The sequence below is a fragment of the Hyposmocoma kahamanoa genome, unplaced genomic scaffold (genome assembly GCF_003589595.1).
Source record: "Hyposmocoma kahamanoa isolate Upper Pololo Valley unplaced genomic scaffold, ASM358959v1 92, whole genome shotgun sequence".
In the NCBI taxonomy this organism is placed as follows: Eukaryota; Metazoa; Arthropoda; class Insecta; order Lepidoptera; family Cosmopterigidae; genus Hyposmocoma; species Hyposmocoma kahamanoa.
The window spans coordinates 23777370-23799761 of NW_020654748.1; the positions used below are offsets into that span (position 1 = coordinate 23777370).

The following is a 22392-nucleotide window of genomic DNA, read 5'->3' on the forward strand; positions in this document are numbered from 1 at the left end:
AACACGTTTTTTAAATTCCTATTTTACAAATTTGACATTTTAAAATTAGTATTTACAATAACATTGGTACTATCGCCATTTTGTTGCACAATTTAGATTTAATTAAATTTCTCCGATTAAAAAGAAATAAATCACTGTAAAAAGATTATAAACATCATTTCATCATCATCATTATCATCTCAATTTTCACAAATACGTTTTAGTGCTCGTAATATGAATAAGATAACAAAATCGATATAACTATTTCTAATACAATTTTTAATATTTTTATTAGCACCATAGTGATCCAACGTTTGATAAAACAAAAAAAAATCCATAAACCTTTAAATAAAGTCAACTCGAAAGAACATGAACGATAAAATAATTATTACAGTTGCATACGAAAAATGTTACACTTTACAAGTATACTGATATCACTTAAAAATACTCGAACACACGGCAAAAAATACAACTTTACATGTTACTACCTAGACATATAAAGAAACACATAAAATGCGATTGGATTATCATCAGTCTATCACCATTTCGGTTTCCCAAGTGAGAGCTATGTCAATAGGTAACTTGTCTTGTAATTATTACAAAGTAGCACGAAACTACCGTAATAGAATAACTTTACATAAGCTTCGATGTACGTAATTCAGCTCTTTGAGTTTGTTTCTACTCATGATACTTTAAATTCTTAGAGGTGAACAAATTATAAAAAGTGACCCTAGAGTTTCTTGTTTATCTATCTCAGGAGAATCTGCCTTACGAAATAGTAGCAATGTTTAATTAATTTGACGAATTCTAGTATTATTTGCCTACCTATAAAATAAAGACATTTTGACTGCATAACTAGTAACATGTAATCTAATATTTTATAACGTGTGTGCTTATACAAAAATGTACAAATTCCAACATTTATAGCAATGCAGTTCTTCATCTTAATACATTATTAAATTTATTTACAAAATATTCAAGTGGAAGTATCAAGCAAACCACGAATACTGACAATAAAAATTATAAATTAATACGTTTATTTACAATACCATATAAACAGTTTTAAGTTACAAAATTTCAAATTGAATGAAATTGAAACTTAAAAGCAGGGTGGTTCACGATTTCGCTCCACGGCGAAACATGATTCGTGCATTTAAAACAAACCCTTCAGTGCTTGTGATTGGCAAAACTTATATAAACAAACCAAGATAACTAAGCATACGAGGAATCCGATTTATCGCCGATATCATATGTGATATACATGACGGTGTGCTTGTCTCTTAGCTGTCAGAAGTCTGGTAGTTGACACACCTTTAGATTAACTTTGATGTTTCAATTGTTATCGACATTCCATCAAAAATTGTCCCAATGGCAAATAAATGAGTTGTAAATTTTTTTGGAGTTTTAATTTCGAGTTTGTTTTAACCGTTATGACCTATGGTAGAGTATTAGCGAATGCAATGTGTTTCATAGTCATCTGCAGCTGAGCTACAAAGCTATTTGATATGTGTGTCTGTTATGAAATAGAATGTGAATATAATGTCGTGCAAATTTACGGAAGTACTTGTCAATAAAGGCCTACAAGAAAAGGACGAATCATTTCATCAACCTGTATGCTTTAGTTACCATACATAATGTTGAACATCACGCTTCGTTCAAACTCATACCTAATTCAGTCGGGTCTTTACTGATTTTATTCTATTTTTCTACGCTAATTTCAAATGTCGCACTCAAATTCTGACACTCTTTTATTCCTTCCATCAGGCGACATTTGGAAGTGATTGTCCCTTGTTCCTACTCTGGGAAAACCATTGAAACTGTTTCTACTGACTAATGGATTTTCTCTTTCTCGTTCTCTATGAAAACTAGATGTGGAAAGTTTACCATCTTTTCTATCTGCAAAATTCGTGTCGTTAAAATTGTTTTCGGCGAAACTTCTGTCACCGAAATTTTTGTCAGCGAAGTTTCTATCGGTGAAATTCTTGTCAGTGAAAGTCCGCTCGTTAAATTCGCCGTCAGAGAAGTTTCGTTCGTTGAATGGGACGTCTCGGATGCCGAAACCTCCCATTCGAGGAGTGCCGATGCCGAATTTGTTCCGGAACTCTTCATCGCGAAGACTGAACGCGCGATTGTCAAACTTCGCTGGGCCTTTGTTTAATCTGTCATAAAGGTAGTTTTATAAAATTATTAAATTCAAAATGTGACAAACACGGGACATGATTTTAAATTATAAAGGTTGGGTAGAAGTTAACTTTAGGATTGAATGCCTTGTCATTGATCGGTTTGAATTTCTCACTGCATTCTTTGATTAACGTTCTCACTTAGCGCTCAGTAGGTCTAATTTAACTAAATCATGTTCTGGTACTATAATCCACAAGTGTGTAGTAAGTGGTGTGTGTTCACACAATGTAGCTTAAAGTTAATGTCAAAAACAACTTACTCTCTAAAAACCCTCCTTTCTCTATCGTACTCAGCAGATAGTCCTTCGTCGTCATGTATAATAGCCGAGGGGTCACTGTACACTGACGATTCTTGATAGAACGAATCCAAATCTACGTAATTTCCTTCAGAAGGCTCATTGTCCAGAAGCTCTGCTAGTTGCCCTTTGAGTTGGGAGAATGTCGGCCTTTGGGAAGGGTCTGCATGCCAGCAGGAGTGCATTGCACGGTACAGCTGAGGTTTGCAGTGGGTGGGTCGCTCCAGGCGATAACCTTCTGTCACTGCTGTTAGGACTTCGCGACCTGACATTGCTGCATAAGGCGTTGATCCTGAAATTGAAACGCAAACAATTTTATGCAATCCAAGAACATATTCTTATATGAAAACTACTCCTACTTATTGTAAACGCAGTTTAACAGAGGATATATATATTAAGCTATGTACTTAACTGAATAAGGTATGTACTTTGAGATGGAAAAAGCATGCAGCAACTGCTGTTGATATGTCATCAGTTATGTCTAATATTAATGCAAACTCTAACTCTGAACTATATGCGCGATTTTAGATCCAAAACTATAGTTTTATTTCCAATAAGTAGCAATCGTGAAAACTTAAGAACTTAATCGTAATGTTTTATTTCGTTATTGAGAAACTGTGCTGAAATACTGAAGAAATCAGAAAACATTAATATAACACTAATTTGAGAATCTTTGTACTAACCAAGTGTAACAATCTCCCACAATAGTATCCCAAAAGCCCAGACATCAGTATGGTGACTGTAAACATTATACAGCAACGCTTCGGGTGCCATCCATCTGACAGGCAACGCGCCTCGTGACGTCCTAGAGCCACTACCAGCGCAGCGAGACATACCAAAGTCTGCAATCTTGCATAACTTATTGTGATCCACCAGGACGTTGCGAGCGGCCAGGTCTCTATGAACGATCTGAAGAAATATTGGAAACAATCATTGTAAAACGAAACAGTCATAGAACAACTTGCCTGGTTTTGACAAAAGTTTCTTTTCTAGAGAAACCCAGATTTAAACTGTGTACTAATAGAGTATTTATTACTAGTAGAGGATTGATATTGAGTACGAGATTGAAATTTATTTCATTGATCAATTTTGACGTACCCCTTTAGAAGCGATGTAATCCATTCCCCTAGCAACACAATACGCAAAGACAGTAAGATCTCGAGACGTCAATGCCCCGCTACCGCTGAATCTATCTGGCCTGGAGCGTCGTTCGCGCAGATACGTCAACAGCTTGCCGCACATCACGTATTCCATTATAAGAAGGTACGGTTCTGGAATAGATAAAAATATTAGTTGTAGATAAATTCCTTATAATATAATCACATAAGTATTAACATTTACCATTAGAACATTTTCCTATATTATAATAAGTAATTATTGTGTAAGTAAATAATTAGGTCCAAGAAGCAATTAAAATAACTAAACTAACTATAGGCAAATATATTTGTATGGCCTACATTTATTTCTCTCGTGAGTTTGGGTGTAATTTGTGTTTGTCTATGTATGTGTCCATGGCACCCGCGACACAGGGTTTCCCTAGTGCGGGGCTATGTTGAGTGTGTGCGTTGTTATTATAAAAAAAAAAAATAAAAAAAAAATAGTACCTTGTTCAGTACAGCAAGCCAATAAAGTAACGACATTCGGATGAGTTCCAATTTTTTGCATTATGTAGATCTCATGGAGAAGTTCTTGCTTTTCTTTCTGCGAGGCAGTTTCTTTGATTGTCTTCACGGCTACGAGTCGCGTCAGACCGTCATGACCATTTAGGTCGTCGGCTTCTGCTTTCCAAACCTGAAAATTTACGAATTGACACCCATTTGTTAGTCTGATTATATAGAAGCCCAAAGAGAGACTACAAGATATCATAATGATGTTCATAAAAGTGCAGATATCGATAGAATAGAATATTTAAATTTCACCTGGCCAAAGTTTCCTTGTCCTAACAACGTTTGCAATCTCAGTTTATTCCTCGGGAACTCCCATTTCTGATCTGGTTTAGTCGGCATTGGCAATGGCGGCCTTGCTACAGGAGTGATCGGTGATTCTTTCTTGATCTCTCCGTCGTCGAAGTATCCTTCATATTCTGTATCAATTTCTTTGGTTTTCTTATTCATTATATTCCTTAGAACAAATGCTACTATAGCCATTACAGGCAAGAATCCAAGTCCAGCTAAAACGTAAGAAGCTGTATAATTTTTATCTGCTTCAATGACTACTTCTTCATTTTGCGATGTTTGCTCGTCACCTCTTGTGTCATTGATTACCGTCTTACTCTCAGTTTGAGTTAAATTTCGAGGAATAATAATCGGTTTTGAACTAGATTCTGATGAAGTTCTAGAGGTTACAATAAATGTTTTAAAAGTATTTTCCGTTTCTGTAACTGCAGTTGTAGTAGGCGCGCTAGTTTGTGTTGGAACAGTAATTGGCGTTGTTATTACTTCAGGACTTGTATCAGAAGTCATGATTGGTGCCAATGTTGTTGATGTACTAGTAGTTGTACTAGTCGTAGTTGTGGGTCTGCGTCTTCTAGTTAAAATATTCTTAGGTCGTATAGGACCTCCAGTAGTAATGCTACTACTATTGTCATGGTCGATTTGTCGATACAAATTTGCCAAACGTTCCGGTAGCCTGGATGTGGCCTCTTGTTTCAAATCTCCAATATGCTTCGTAAATTCACTGGATGAAGACACAGTTGACTTGTAAGGCGAAGAGAATGGTTGGTTCAAACTACTTTCGGTTGTTGTTGTTCGAATTCTTATTCTATGTTTGTATGATCTTGGTGATGACGAAGGAGCTTGTGTTGTTGTTGTGCTAGTTGTTGTTGATATAGTAAATGGTGTGGTTGAGGAAGTAGACGAGAACGTTGTTGAAACGGTTGTTGTTTCAGTATCATTGAACAAGGCTGCTTTTGCTGTTGTAACGTTCTTAAAATCCAGGCCTGTTGCAATTCTTGAGCTGTTGCCTGATTCTTTGGCCAATCCATCAGTTTTATTCATTCCTTTTATTGAAGAAGTTATTGAAACAGACGTAACGACTGCTGTGTATACTGTGGTTGACGCTTTTTCAGTTGTAGCATTCACTATTATAGTAAATGGTGTATTTTCTGTACTAGATGATGCAGTAAGTCGTGACGGCCGTCTTCGTATATTAAAATAATTTCGAGTATAATTTCTAGATGCCACAGGTACAGTTGTGTTTACTTTTGTGTTTAATGAATTATTGTTTGTCGTATTATTAGCTAAAGTTTTATTCAATATTTCCTTGGTTAAATTAGTGTTGATCGATCTATTGCTGTTTTTGCTTTTATCTAAAGTGCTCGGTGTAACGTTTTGAACAATAGGTTCAGTGACATTCAATTGTGCTATATTAACCGAAGTTGATGGTTGCTGCGTAGTATTAGTATATTTTCTATAAGCATTGACTAAGCCTACGTGTCTAGCAGGTGCAGGACCTTTCACAGTATTCCTAATTTTATTTTTTTCTATAACATTTTTAACAACTGAAACATCCATGTCCTCGTTTATTTCTTCCTCGTCGGCGCTCGTATTCCTATATTTCTCAGTAGCAGAGTACCTTGAATTATACTTTCTTTTTTCTGAAGACGGGGCTGCTATGTAATTAACTGACTTTGTCGAAGCAGATATAGAGGGAGAATTTGTCAAATTGTCACTAATGGCTTGACCGCCAATTTTCTGACCGAAGAATATAAACGGAGCCATATCTTCTACTGGTAATTCAGCTTCAAGAGGCCTGAAGTGATTATAAATTTCATCTGACATGAACAATGTACGATTTTCTTTCTCTTTTTCATTTTCAATTTTAATTAATTTGGTACTCTTAGTGTCTGTTCTATTTACAATAGTATTGGCTTCTAATTTTTCATTTTTTATGACTATTTCATCTGGTTTGTTCGTAGTAAGTACAATTTCCTTTAAATTTTTGCTTGTTACAGTTGTACTCTCTACTTTTGTTGTGCTATTGTATTTAATGTTTGTGTTGATTGTGGTTTTATTCAAAACTGGACTTCGTGTTACATTTTCTGTATCTGAATAGTTGAGTAAGTACAGTCCATGATTAGATTCGTCTACTTGAAACTCTTCATCGGGATCTACATCAACTTCTTTTTCTATGCCTTCAAGCTTTTCTGGCGGAATGTAGAGTACATTTTCAGTAGTTTCTGACAAAGTAACACTTTTGTTAGAATCTTTTCTTCTATTGCTGATAAACCCTGCTCTACTTTTGTTCTCCTGGTATACTTTTGGCACAAATAAATGTCTTATTTCATGTGGCTTGACATCTTGACGTATTATTTCTTTGTTGCCATCTGTAGTTACTAGCTTAAGCGTGGGAGCAGCCTCGTTACTGCCGTTGTTGAAGGTAATCCTTTTGACAATTGAGTTGTTTGAGTCTCGGATCTCCAATTGAGCGAATGTGGTGTTGCCTCTGTAATTGAAGAAAAAAAGCTTTTTGAAATAGTATTTATTTAATTCATAAATTACTAAAATAACTGAACTATTATTATCTAATCTTGCGTTCACAGACGATACATTGACTTCATATAAGTCATTGTAACATCACAAACTACTTACTTGTTAGGCTTATGTGCGAGGTTGGCTAGCGTGCTAATATGCGTGGCCAATCGACCGTTGAGGAGCTGTCGTCTTCTGGCAGCGAGAACAGACAGCAGCTGCGAATCCCTTGTTGCATTGCCACTGCTGGTCGTTGACGTGCGTCGTACTGAACCTGCAATGGAAAACGCACTTAGTTAGTCTGGTTGAGTGGCAAGCGATATAAATGTGAAAGAACTATTAAGTAATTATTAGAGTAAAACGGTTCATATCTCGTTGCATTGAATGCGATCTTTGAAAGTCATTTGCAGCAATTAATATCTAAGTGGTAGAGACAGAAAGAGAGAGTAACATCTCGAATAAATTTTATTATTAATATAATAGTCTTATTACGGCAATACATAAAAATCACATAAATAATAATCACATAAATCATAATAGGCGCTTTGTCGTCGAGTTGCAACCACCAGCCGTTGCACCATGTACCAAGTACAGCAGTACATCCAAAAACAATCAAACAGTTTCAGATTTTGTTTCATATATATACGTTTTATTTATAGAAGATCATAAATATTGGCCACACTAAAGAAAACATTATTTGGTAAATTGTTGTTAAAGTCACGCGACTTTTACAACAATTTACAAAAAAAACCGCAGATGCGCATACGCATGCGTATCTGCGGTTTCTAATCAGCGAATAATTGAAGCAAGCCAAATTAAACGTCCAATAGTTGGATTTGGGTTGTCGTATTTGTCTTTGTTTCTTTGAGGTTTGTATAGTTTCATCTCAATAATATGTAGAATTCATTTGTATTGTTATAGTTATTATTTTTAACCGATTTCTAAAAAAGGAGGAGGTTCTCAATTCGACTGTATGTTTTTTTTTGTATGTATGTTACACGATAACTCCGGTATTTGTGAACCGATTTTCATGATTCTCTTTTGTTGGAAAGAGGGTACCTCGATAGTGGTCCCATTTAATTTTGAAGAAAATCATCCACCTCTAAGGGTGGCTGTTCACGCATGAAGATTCATTTTTATAAATAGCGCCTAAGTTTTATTATAAGGAGCAATTATATTATTGGTTGATTTTGCTATTCTCCAATTCAAGACGTTTTTCTCTCTCTATATACTTTGAGTAGTGAGAACCGATTTTTATCATCTCCTGTGTCAAGTCCCGTATAGTCGCGAACTAGGGGATAAATCCGGGTTTGCGCACTTTCCGGTAACCGATTTCAATAAAACTTGGTAATTATGTGTAATTCCACGTACTTTTGGGGTCGGTTTTTTTAGTACTCTGTACTGAGATTATTTATTCATTTGTTTTCTTATTTGTTTTACATGTTTGACTGTGAAAATGTTTTTTTGGTTTTTAATAACAACTATTTTTTTACTCCTTATAACTAATTAAAAATTTTATTAATAAATAGACAATTCGTTCTCATTGTCTCATTGTTGTTCTTGTCGTTGAAAGGTGACCAATTTAGTCGAACAGATTTTAAGATTATAACCATACGACTTTAATTATTTTTCAGTGCTGATCTGTCTTGGTTTTGTAGCGACCAGCGCATTTTTTTCAAGTTATAAAAAGTTGCTAATTTTTTCGTTGTATTTTTAAGCGACATAAAAATATATGAAGTATTTTTATACGATTCCCCATTTTGTCGTTGCTTTTTCGTCCGTTACAGTTTTTGTTGAACATTTCAATGCATTTGATCTCAACTTACCTAACGACTCTATGGTTTTTTGTGACCGTTATCAACGCAAGCAAAAAACTGTGGCATTTTATGTTTTCACTACAGTAATGTATAGGTACAAATTGGTTTTGAGTCACGACTATTACATGGACTAGTTTATTTTTAGTACATTCGCGTGTTTTAGTTTGGTGCAAGTGTTAAAGTTGTAGTGTTTTTTAATACGCTGCTGAGCACTCCGGCTGATAAAATTTGATCCGCTCTCGAAACTATATATATTTTTTTAAATCCAAATTTATATACAAGTCTTTGTGAAAGATTTCGTCCAGGGGAGTACCACCTTAACTATTTCTGCCGCCAAGCAGTGATATGAGCATTACTGCGTTCCGGTTTGGAAGGGTAATGGCGCTGGTGAAATTACAAGCACATGGGACTTGTCAACTCTTATGTTTCAGGGTGATAGCCGCGGTGACAGTGCAACTTGTTCGTCTCGTCGCTTTGTATCAAAAAATCAGGATTTTGGGTTCCATATTTTGAAGCAGTACGTCATTTTGGTTAAAATTGCATCTAAGTCCATAGTGATGTTTTCAGGGTATGTGAACTTAATATCGTTATACGGTTATTAGCTTTTACTCATTGGAAATGATATTATTGTTTTGTTTTATTAACCGACTTCAAAAAAAGGAGGAAGTTCTGAATTGGGCTCTATGTTTTTAGTATGTATGTTACGCGATAACTCTGGTATTTGTGAACCGATTTTCTTGATTCTTTTTTTGTTGGAAAGAGAGTACCTCCATAGTGGTCCCATTTAATTTTGAAGAAAATCATCTGTCTCTAAGGCTGGCTGTTCACTCATGAAGATTCATTTTTATAAATAGCGCCTAAATTTTATTATAAAGAGCAATTATTTTAATGGTTGATTTTGCTATTCTCCAACATTGTAGTAGTGAGAACCGATTTGTATCATCTCCCGTATAGTGGCGAACTAGGGGATGAGTCCAGGTTTGCGCACTTTCCGGTAACCGATTTCAATAAAACTTGGTAATTATAAGTAATTCCACGGACATTTCAGGTCGGTTTTTTAGTACTCTATACTGAGATTATTTTTATTGAAAATCATGCCAACGTTGGTCTTTACTAGTCCCATGGTCACACCTGACATGCAACCAGTAAGGGTCTCCAAAAGTTTGTTTGTATGCAAAAAAATGTACACGATTTTAGATTAGAAAACGTAGCGTCATTTCTAATTAACGATGTTATATAAATATATTTTTCCAAAAATGTATAGACACAAATGTATATCTCGACTCATCCGTAGAATAAAGATCTATGTGCAAGACTACCTGTTCTCAGGACCATAGTACATTTCGTTCGTTCTTCGTAGCTGTGAATGTCAGATCGACCGTTGTTCGATTTTATATTTCGGAAACGGAATAAGGTATATAAATTCTCAAAACACCTTTACACAAGCCTTAGTTTCAATAACGAAATTATTCTCGTAACGTACTTATCCTCTTTTCGCTATATAATCACATCGGATTTTGTTCTTCCGATGAGTCGATTTATATATTTCAATTGCACAATAATTCAAACTAACGCTTAAATTACTTGGTTATTTCATAATTGCAATGTAAAAAAAGAAAGAAGAAAAAAACACAAAAATAAAAGAAATAATACAACAATTAAAAAGGAAACACAAAACAATATCACAAACAAAACAAAAATAACATAATATCGCAAATTATTTATAAAACCACAAATACTTTGTGCAGTTCCGGCTCTAGCAACAATAGGTAAACCTATTGTTGTTAGAGCCGGCACTACACTAACTCAGCTATTTCTGGAAATCTTTCTAAATAACATATTTGCTGGTAATTTCTATATTTTACGGTTACCTATCAGTAGTCGGAAATGACATTTTCCAGAAATGTTTGCTCGAATTTTCATAACCTCGAAAGTAATTTTGGGAGGAAAATGTTTTTTCTTTTAAGCCTAACTTAACCTACCCTAACCGAACCTAATCGTGTCTTTGCGATAAACATCCCACATATCCTGTAAGAACAACGGTTTCGTTATAATTCGGTTTTCAGTGTGATGAAAATTCCAACAAACGTTATTTCGGAAAAAAAAATCGAGTCTGTGATAGGTTACCATATTTTACTATATCATAAACGGCAGCTTTCTGTAAATCTGTTGTAATTGTTGCAATAATTTATGCGGTAGCAGCAATCTTTCTTCACTTACGACATACGTTGAAGGGCTAACGGCATCCAATGCACGATTTGTCACAATTCGACGTAAGTCATTACGTAATCGTGACGTAACGGAGTACGGTTACTATTTAGAAGTTGAAATGAGTGGACAATGGCTACCTTAATGGAGCTAATGATGATCTATTATTTAACCGTTACCGTTAACTTTATTGCAATGAGTTTTTTTACATTCCTCATGGAACATTTATAGACAACCATTGTTTGTTGATCGTCTAGTGGTATCTGTTCATTTAATGGCTTTAAATAATTAATTAATTAAAATAACAAACATTTTTAAAAACTTTTTGCATTACTCAATTTAGACAGACAGTCCCAAACATTGTAGTTAGAAATGAGAAATTGAATTGAATATCATGGTCAAATTCAATAATTAAACTACAATTATTACCCTACACTAGTTTTATTATTGAATAATATTTTTTTCATGATATCAAAATAACGGCACGAACAAGCCGCGTTGTAAGCTACACGCCTACCTACGACAATTACACTGTCACTCAAAGCTTCAAGTCGCAAAGATCTGAGGGGCACTGCCACTGCTCCCCCCACCCTGAGACACAAGTTGACCAGCATCCTTACCATTCAAAACCAGAACACAGTAATGCTTAGCGGCAGAAATAGGTAAGGTTGCAGTACTTCCCTGGGTGAACTCTTAAGCAAGGAGCTCTGCTGCCACCGATTGCGCTACATTACGCATCACGACTTAAAGTTGGCAAGTCCGTTGTGTCTGTTCTACTAATGCAGAAAAAGGCTCTACGGCTAATTGTTAAATCTAAACGCATACTAGTTACGCACCGAAATTTGTTTGTAGACAATAAAATCCTTACAATTAACACATTATGTCTTATCGAATATGTCTCCATGTTTTTATAAGGGAAAGTTTCCAACATCTGGGCAATGTCATAATTTCAACTTTAGAAATAAGAACAGACTGGCATTAAATAACTCTCGGTTTGCTAATTCCAATAACAGTGTCAACAACATTGCAATCAGAGTATTCAATAATTTAACTAAGGGTCTAAAACTGTGTAGTGATTCCAGAACATTTGAAAGAAAATTGAGAGAGTATTTTATAAGTAGATCATGTTTCTTAATTAATTAATTCTTTGCTAATGTACTGGATAAATAAAATATAATTTATATTGTAATTTTATATTGTATGTAATTTTAGTTTTAGTTGTAACTTAGATTTAGAATAAAAATGACGTCATATAATGTATTGTACTACTGGGTTGCTACCATAAATAGGAAAGCAATAACGCTATATGAACTGTATAATGCCAACTCTTTCTTTTTTCATGTTCCGAATCGTCCTATCGTAGTATAATGTTAAAGTACTTAATATTGTAATAATGTAAATACATTCAGAGAATTTTAGCTGCCAAAAAAAAGAAAAGTGTATAATAATGAATTCTATTAAAAGTACGTTGTTTTCAATTACGTTTCCGCACTTTCATGAAGAAAAATACATAAAACAAACTGAGTCTTGATTGTCACGTTGTGAATTCGGAACTGTAGTCTAGTGTCAACTGTTAGTTTCGCCAAGGAGCATATAGATGGCGCTGTCATAATTTTACGAAATAAACATCGCGTATTTTTATTTAACGAGAAATTTTTTCCTACGTGCTACTAAATAAAAAATATACAAAATATTGGAGAGATATATGTAAATAAATAAGTTCAACTTAACTTTTAATCATTACAAATCAATATTAAGACAATAAAACTGAAAATAATATTGTTTCCATTGCATCCGTGTAACTATTTTAAGATTGCTAAATTCGACATAAGAGCAATATTACTTTAATGTTAAAGTCGCGTCATAGGACGAACTGAGTGAATGAATAGTCACAAAGCTGCCAATAAAACATCATAGTTTTAACATTATAATAAGCTTACTTTAAGCGCGTTATTGTACGATAAGAAATATTGTTTTAAGAGGTTGTGGTAGGCCCCTGTATTTGCATGTATATGATTGTAGTTTGACGGCAGAAATAGTTCTGTAGACAGTACTTCGATGGACGAACTCATTTACAAAGAACTCTACTGCCACTTAATTTGTTTTTTGGAATTTAATAACAATACACTTATTATTAACAAACATCCAATACAAAAACACAAAAGAAGATTGTGCAACATAACTAATGACCAAAAGACACCTCATAAACAACGTTATAAAGGAACACTTGTGATTGAAACTTATGAGTGTACCAAAAAATAATCAATACTTACTCTGTCCACAAAGCAGTAATTACGAATGATTACAATGCCGTTACGTTTAATTACAATTGTAACACCTCGTAACGTTAATTGTCATCATAGCTGTTTATTATGGATGGCCTGAATGCGTTTGATATATTCGTGCCAAGGTTCTTCTAAACAATTAGTTACAAATTATATATTTAATGGGTTTTTAATTCGTCTATTGTAAATTTCAAAACTTTGAAGCTTCTCAACAGTAACCACTAGGCGAACTACGGTTCGAATCGAAGAGCTAAACGTTTCACTTTTACATATTTTTGTCATAAAAGCATTCGGAAACAGTATAATAAACATTTTGTATTTAGGTGATGCATACAGAAGTTTCATGATAGTTCTGAACTTCGTGAATAACAAATTTTGGAAATCTTTCTATAGAATCTTTTGCGGTCAAAACCTAGATACGAGAAGGCTATTGCTAAAACTTGTCACTAACGATTTTTCAACTTGCCTCATTAACTAACATAGCTATCACAAACTAACACTAACTATAAGTTTGTGTATCTAACAAATGATGGATTCGAGTTATATATATTATATATGTTGTAAAGAATAAGTTTAGCTAAGGAGCTAGAACGAAAGCCAATCATTGCCAGACTTAGGCTTTAATACTCAAGGGCGAGGATCTCGATGAAATTTCAACCATTGACAGGTGAATTATTGTATTGGCAAAAAAGGAAAACGAAAAAAAACTATTTAAATAAAATTTTAAGAAAGAGCGGGAACCGCAGTATGTGTCATTAATTTCATCATGGTAATGTCGAACCGCATACATAGTCACAAATCCGTCGAAAACTATTGCAGTTGAATTGTAATGTGTTACCTCATCCACCGTATTCGCTCAACATAGCCCCTTCAGATTTTACAAGTGAAAAGCAGAAGAAAAACAGCAGTCTTACCAAAATTCTTCGCGCACTTTGGTAACCGCTCACGCGATGCGCTCCTCCTACCGCAAAAGGGCGGCTATTTGGTTTCGCAAAATGGAAAAGGATTCAGTTTAAATACAAGTTTTTATAAATAAAACGATTCTCTAAAGCAACAATAGCCACATGTCCAGTTTTATTAAAAAAGAAGCAAACATCCGCTTAGAGGCACCTTGCATGCGCGCCACTTTGGTTGGTTTCGGCTCATCTGGAAAGATCCATACGCTCGACTGCTGCTTTGTTTTGGGATCGTAACTATAAATCCATGTTTCGTCACCTGTTACTATGCCACGCCAAATTTAACGCCTCTTCGATTTAATGCCATTTTTTTGAGCCTCAGTCACGTTGTGTGTGATCCACCGAGAGCACAGCTTTTTCACACCCAATTGTTTGTGTAGTATTGATTGTATTTGACTCATGCCTATGAATATGTCTTCAGGAATTTCACTCCATACCCGTTCGCCAATCATTGTGGATGCGAAACGCTTCGTGTGAATCATTGACAAATAAAAAAAATACAAAAGTAGAAGCTTAGTGTACATCTAGTCCCCCGATGGTGGAAAAGGCATGGCATAATGATCACATGCAATTTCATCGCACACTCTCCGTAAAAATACTAGTATTCCTGTGTACTTGTGTTTTCTGTAGTGTGTTCAAGAAAGTCTGGTACTTTCAGTATGGTTTCTATTTGATTCGCATCCTATGGTCACAGGTACATCGGTTTCGTAAGTATTCCAAAGATCACCAGTGCAGTGTAGCAAAAGGGCCGAAGGCTGGGAAAATCGGTGTCGCAAGCGCAGCGCGCATTAATCTGTTGCTGAAATTCACTCACACCGATTGTCTTTTATTATACAATTATGCGTTTGCTTTGTTGTAACATATGCGGTTGTTAATTAACGGTAATTAACGTTCGTATGTTACATTTTGCGAACAATTATTGTATCATTAAGTGCATTGTGTTGTCTATGGATTCAGTTTAAGGTCTTAAAGATGGATTCATTTTGTTTAGAAACAAAACTGAGCAAATGAAAAAAAATGTATTTCTCGGAGATGGTATGTCCACTTCTTACCCATCTGAAAATCCCCACCAGAACAAAGTGCTCTTACGCCGACCAACCGAAATCCGAAGCCTATTTAAAGACTCCCAGATTGGCCATGGCAATTCATGTCCAGGAGAAATAATCTCAGAAGGCGGAACAAAGATAGATGGTACTCTTTCGCGCCAAAGGTTGCACCTTGCCTAAGCTCATTTCGGGATCGACACACCTGACGAAACTTTTCAAGATCCTCAGTCTCTGTTGCACTGTGAAGTGATCGTGCATAGGGTGCCGAGTATCTAAAGCCATTTTGACTCTGTCGCAAGAGGCTATTACAGTTCTTCAGATGTCTAAGGGGACTATGCCAGTCAGTAGGTACAACAATCTTACCGGAGTCGGCTTAAGACAGCCAGTTATGATCCGACAGCGGAGATGGTAGATAGCGAAATCCAGGTGTCAGGTACATGGGGCTCTATATATCGTTACATGCGGCAATACTGTGTTTCGGTTTTGAAGGGTGAGGGTGCAGATGAAATGACAGGCACATGTGACTTGTCAACTTATGTTTCAGACTGACGGGCGCAGAGGGCAGTGCCCCTATCATCTTTGTGATTTAAATTCTCTCTGAGTAGCACTACAACTGCTATGGACAGGCGAGTCACTTAATACCAGGCGCAACTTGTTCCTCCTGTTACCTGTCATCATCATCATATCAGCCGGAAGACGTTCGCTGCTGAACATAGGCCACCCCCAAAGATTTCCAGACTAGGCGACCGGACGCGACGTGCGTCCATCCCGCCGCCCTTCGCAGGTCATCCGTCCATCTAGTAGGGGGCCATCCCACTGAACGCCTTCCGGTTCGTGGTCTCCATTCGAGAACCTTTCTGCCCCAACGGCCGTCAGTCGTGTTACTTGGTATGATTAAAAAAAATGTGAATGAGGTATTTCAGAGTGAGGTTTACAATTCCTGCCTACCCCAGTGAGAAACAATATAAATAGCTAAACTCCAATGACAATCGTAATGGCCATTTAAACACCACGAGATAATAGTGATTTTAAAATTTAATATATCTGTACCATTGTAATTATATTTACAATAATTTCTAGTAGTGTATATGAAAATGTTTGTCCACATCAGAGTCGGGTTTAAAATTAAGTTTTTTTTTAATAATTTATTTAGCTCCCTGTGACATTGCGCATTGTGGCCTAACAGGTCTAATGGTAAAGGGAGCCCTAATCACCAGTATTGATAGATTTTTTGTGATACCATCATTATTTACCAAATTGTTCGATATCAAAAAATAAAAAGCAGCCACTGATTCAAATAGGCGAGTATATAAAAAAACGATACATGAGTATATAAAATCGCTGCTATACTGAACAGTATAATCAAGGATTTTGATAAACAGAAAACGGAATAACAACTGCAAAATTTGTAAAGTAATGATGATCAAAGATTGCGAAACAAAACCATATGGCGTGAAAGCCGTTCTTTTTCCAATAACTCTCTTCGTTTATCGCAATGTGTGATAAACTTAATCAAAAAGGACATTATGAGCAAAAAGTCACTTTTATTTTCTAGGTTAGTTTAGTGGAATAAAGAGTGTTAACTACTAAATTTATTTTTTTTTACTTTAAATTTTCACATTTTGCTGTTAGCATAGTTATAGAAAATTTAGTCGAAATTAAGCAACATTTTAGCTGCCAATTTTGTCCACTCGCGCATCTAAATTGGAGCGGATCTCGCGGTCCCCTTCGCTGACCGTTGATATACAAGCTTTGTTACTTTGCACTATCTGTCACTGATTTGGAAATACTCCTACTTTATATAGGTCAGTTTCTACGTTAATTTCTACATTGACCCGGCCGGAGATCGAACCCGGGACCTCAAAGATGACGACACCATGAAAACCGGTGTACAATCTACTTGACCACAGTGGCATAGTATTTCTGTTTCTGTCCTGGAAAAGGGAAAGGTTCAATGGTTTGGTTATTGAAACTCAGGTAGCTCAGCGGTTAGTTTTGTCAGTTTGATTCTGATTAGAAGTTGTCTGCGTATTCTAGATATTAATTTAATGGGGTTCATTTTTTATTTTTTTTATAAAAAATATGACCTTTGACCTCCATCTCACTTGATAGAAAATGATGATGAAGTCGACGATGTAGCATGCACACCTAAATAATGCCTTTTCATTCTCGCCTTGAAAGGGCACAAGTCAAAACGTTCAGGAAAAGGGATGGCGGAATGATTACGTGTAAGTTCATCGCACACTCTCCGTAAAAAAATCTCCGTAAAAATACTTGTAATCCCGTATTCTTGTATTTTATGTAGTGTGTTCAAGAAAGTCTGGTACGTTCAGTATTGTTTCTATTTGGTCAAGCAGGTAGAGAATTCCACTCTCTAGCCGCTCGCCATATAAATGTCGCCATATAAACGCTTCATGCGAATCCTGGGAATATCCATAATGGGGTGAAGTCCCAGCCCATGATAGAAAGGAGAAGGCTGAATCAAATTAAGCAATTCCATCGCACACTCTCCGTGATATATCCCGTAGAATACTGATAAGCAGACAACTTCATGGCGGTGTTCAAGGCGCTCCAGCGTCACTTCTACTAATTTTGAGGCGCCTGTAAGCCTCTTGGTACGTTTGTCGATTGAATCTAAGGTGGTCAGTTGGTATTTAACAGAGCCATCCCATAAGTGGCAGCAGTGCTCCATATACAACCGGACTTGTGCTTGGTACAGCTGAAGCAACTGTTCCGGTGGGAAGTAACACTTCACCTTAGAAAGGATTCCAAACTTCCTGGCTGCATTTTTGGCCATGGATTCAACGTATCTGCCGAAGTTCAGATTGGACGACAGGTCCATTCCAAACAGTTGGAGATGGTCGGCTATTGCTAATTTCTAGGACTTAACTAAATTTATAAAAACCTCTCATACTATCCCGGAGGCATTATTTGTTACTATATTACTCATAATACAAGGAAAGATTACACATCATTGACAACATTGTATCTCTTTGTCAGTAAATGTTAGGTTAAATTAAATAAATCTAGGTAAAACTAAAGCCTACATCGCACTGTATGGCGATATAAAACCAATATGCATTGCAAAGGCCGTGTGTGGCAAGCGACCCCATTACCGGTCACTGCACGCAGAATAGCACAGGTGTTGTTAGTGACGTTCACGTTTCGATAATCTATTGTCGATAGATTGATCACTATCGATTCTCGATTGCAGTAGCATGAGAGCTCCTGTTTATAAAATCAATTTACGTCGTGTAATAAATGTCACGATAATCATCTGAGTTTCATTGATTGGCTTTGGTATACAATGAACCAAACATATTGTCGCTATCTTCACTACATCAGACCACTATTGGAGAAGCCTATATTTATACCTGCAAGATGTATGTACATATGATCACTATGACTAAATTGAGTATCAAATTCAAATATATCTTTATTACAAATGTAGCAAACTAAACTTGAAATTTCTAAACTTATTCGGAAGACAAATAAATTTAAAAGCTTTCTCTTAATTATTTTGTTATTATAATTCGTCTGTATGTGCTCTACATTTGAAAATCCTTCGCGGTAAGAATCTGTTGTTTTGTTGAGAATTACTGCCTCAGTGGCTGAAAGGTTACCGTGCTGGTCTGCCACGCAGAGGTCCCTGGTTTGATCTCCGGGCAGGGAGAAATATTTGTATGGCCTACATTTATTTCTCTCGTGACTTTGGGTGCAATTTGTGGTGTTCTATGTGTGTGTCCATGGCAACCTCGACACAGGGTTTCCCTAGTGTGGGACTATGAGCGTGTACATAAAAAAATAATAATTTACAGTAGAGTGTAAGTGCTGTTAGTTTTACAAATCATCGACACATTACAGCACTAGTATAACGGTTCGCCCGCGCCGGCTAGTCGCTGTAACGATGCACACATTACTTGTACGCATAATAACTGCATTACTCTATCTATAACTCTAGCGGTAGCTTGTGTAACATGAGCTCGCATTACAGAGATGCTTTGTTAGAACCATTATGCAGTAATATTAGAATCACGGTTCGTTTTTTCAGTGGATATCTTTATGACACTGTTGGTTGCGGTTCATTGATAACAAATATTGCCTAAGGTCCCCCGCTGTGGTCTGCGGTTTGGAGCAATACTCGGGATACACAGACCTTTTAACCGACTATATTCTACCACAATCCAATCGTTTTTTAAGCTCTGTGCAATAAACGTCTTTATAACACCAAAAATTCAACACCACATTTAATATGATTTCAGAAGTAATAGAGTCTTGTGCGAAGGCGTGTCGCTACGAGGAGCACAACTAGTTAATCTCGTCACTTGATATCTTAAAAAAAAAATTTTTTTTTTATTTCCTACTATCATTAAGGCAACTCGAAGATACAGTTATTTACAACAAGTTTCCTACTAAATATTAAGATATCCTAAAGTCCATCTTACATTGGTCATCTCGTGTAAACAATTATCAACAACAATTTATCAATGAGTCAACAATTCTCGAAGTCTCTCTCACCGTTGAGTTATGACAGTATCATACTGTGGGATCTTATGTTGTCTTTAGCTTGGTTATGAACTTTCGTACGTTGACGTATTTTCTGTTGTAAAATATCCTCAGTTCAACGTTGTCGCTATTGAAACAAAAGATGTTGTACTATACGACATTATTGATAATACATACTTGAGTATATATTTGAGAACATACTTGAGTATGTTCTCAAAGTTTTGCCTTCAATAAAGTTTGTGAGCTGTGTGTCTGAATATTTATTTATTTAAAGGAAGATCAGCAGCTTATAACTAAATTATATAGTAATAGTAACAACTGAGAGCCAATTAAACTAATTAATTAAAGTAACTTGCGTAACTTATTATATAAAACATAAAAAAAGAAAAACCACTGAGGTTGTAAGCCTCACTAAGAGTCAAAAAAGTGATCCTCTGTGCTCCCATTGCCGAAATCACACTAGTATTGAAAAGATCCAGATCAAAAGTATTACATAAAATGTTAAAACTATTGCTTTTAGTCATTGACTTACAAATAAATGGACGACGGGTCTAATACAAAAACCACGAAAAAAATGTCCCAAGTCAACCTATTTAAACGTAGTGACATGTAAAGGAATATGAAAAAGCTAAAACGTTGAATTTAAATTGTAATGTCATCGCAACTGTCATTTCACTGTCTAATTTTGCTTGCTTCGCTGTCAGTCGAACAAGGCCTGAATGACGCTCTGTATACGATTTTAACGCCCTATAAGTTCGGACACTTTTTAGCGCGGACCCGACGTCCATATAATTATAAGTCAATGCTTTTAGTTAATTGTTTCTAAGATACTTAGAGGGAAGTCTCAGTGATAAATGTGATAGCGATTCCGGACAGTCAATAGAGTCAACAGAACGAACCAACGAACCTCACGAATTTTTCTATGTGCCTGCGTCGTGTCTTTGCACTTGGTCTTTCAACGACTTTATGTCGTAGCGCCATCTATGAGAAATCAATTATTCATCGTTATTGTTACGGATGCATACTATGATGTTCCTTAAATGCAAAAGCGGTTAGCTTTTAATACGAAATATTTTATTCAATATGTAATATTTTCTATGTGGATAATTGCAAATAAATAATTATAAATTTTTTAAAAGAAACTGACCTTAAAAGTTCTTGGAATTACATCTAAGTGCCAAGTTTTGTTAAAATCGGTTCACAAACCGGAGTAGTCGCGTAGCAAACACACAAAAAATACAGTAGAATTGTGAACTCCTCCTTTTTGAAGTCGGTTACTAAAAAAGTAGATCTCACCCAGCTGCAAAGCATTAAAGGTTTATAGTACATGGTCAACGGCACGTCAATGTTGACACTTAAGATTTAAATCCACCTCTATTCCGTTAACGATAACGACATAAAATCCAAAGTGTCAAACTTCACATGGTTTTGGCGGTACCAGCAAAACCAAGGACAAATACGCTTGTGATTACTAGTTATTGGAGTGTAGCAAATTTACCACCGCATTTAATACAGCACATAATCTAGATATAAGCGAGTTATTAACCTGACAGGGCGCGTTGCGATAGGTTCCCACACGCGGTCATTACGCACAATCTCGCCGCATGCGCAATTGCGTCCGCGCAACTCCGCTGCAGCACATGCTGCGATGCAATATGACTTTTGGTATTTAATAATGACTTTAGAAATCTAAAAAAACAGTAGATTGTTTTTCATATATTTCAGAGAGCGTGTTTTCTTTCTCTGTTACCTTTATCTGTTACGATGTGTCAATGGAAATTAAAGATTTGGGAACCAGTCAAAGGTTTTATTATTTTATAATATGCAAGGTGGGTCGACGACATAGTACGCATCTCTGGGCATCAATGGATTCGTCCAGCACAGGCCCTGTACTCTCGTTCTGGGCCCGATATGCGTCCAAAACAATTACAGTCAAATAACCTCAGTACGGAGTACTAAAAAACCGATCTCAAAAGTCATTCATCCCCTAGTTTGTAACTCTTGGACATGGAACATTTTTTTCAAATTTAAATGGAATCACTACCGAGGTACCCTATTTCCAACCAAAAAAGAATCGTCAAAATCGGTTTTTTGTTTAACATCTAGTAACGGGACGAACAAGTCGTGCTGATGGTAAGCTACACACCTATCCACAACAGTTACAGTGCCACTCAGAGCTTAAATGTCATAGATCTGACGGGCACTACCATTGCGCCCGTCACCTTGCGACATAAGTTGACAAGTCTCATATTCCTGTAACACAGTAATACTGACTTTGCTGCTTGGCAGCAGAATTATGTAAGGTGGCATTACTTCCCTGGACGGACTCATTCACAATGACCTCGACACAAGTTATCGCGTAACATACCGTCGATTTGAGAACCTCCTTCTTTTTGAAGTTAGTTAATAAGTAATACTCGACCTTATTCAAACACAAGTTACGCATGAAATTTCATTTACAGCACTCTAAACAAATCTGTTCCAACAGCCAATAGTCCAGTCCTCTGCAACTTAGCTTACACAAATTAAAATTATCTATAATGATTCTTATATAACCTTTGAAATTCACAACACAAAATATTCTGATCTTGACCGTTGGAACAATACAGGTGTATTACACAGCTTATTGCACTTAGGTAATTGCATAATG

The 22392-nt window shown here is 36.1% G+C and overlaps 1 protein-coding gene across 1 annotated transcript in view; it reads right to left on the reverse strand.

The window, feature by feature from the left end:
* Positions 1-309: 309 nt before the first annotated feature.
* The window catches only part of LOC113236403 (flocculation protein FLO11-like), a 223254-nt gene continuing 201171 nt past the window's right edge, over positions 310-22392 (reverse strand). Inside the window, exons 2-8 of the mRNA XM_026472438.1 lie at positions 7045-7198; positions 4375-6898; positions 4060-4246; positions 3554-3726; positions 3139-3364; positions 2420-2747; positions 310-2138 (exon numbers count right to left, since the gene is read on the reverse strand). Of these exons, the coding sequence (XP_026328223.1) occupies positions 1697-2138; positions 2420-2747; positions 3139-3364; positions 3554-3726; positions 4060-4246; positions 4375-6898; positions 7045-7198 (4034 nt within the window). The 3' untranslated portion in view covers positions 310-1696. The remainder of the gene's footprint in view (positions 2139-2419; positions 2748-3138; positions 3365-3553; positions 3727-4059; positions 4247-4374; positions 6899-7044; positions 7199-22392) is intronic.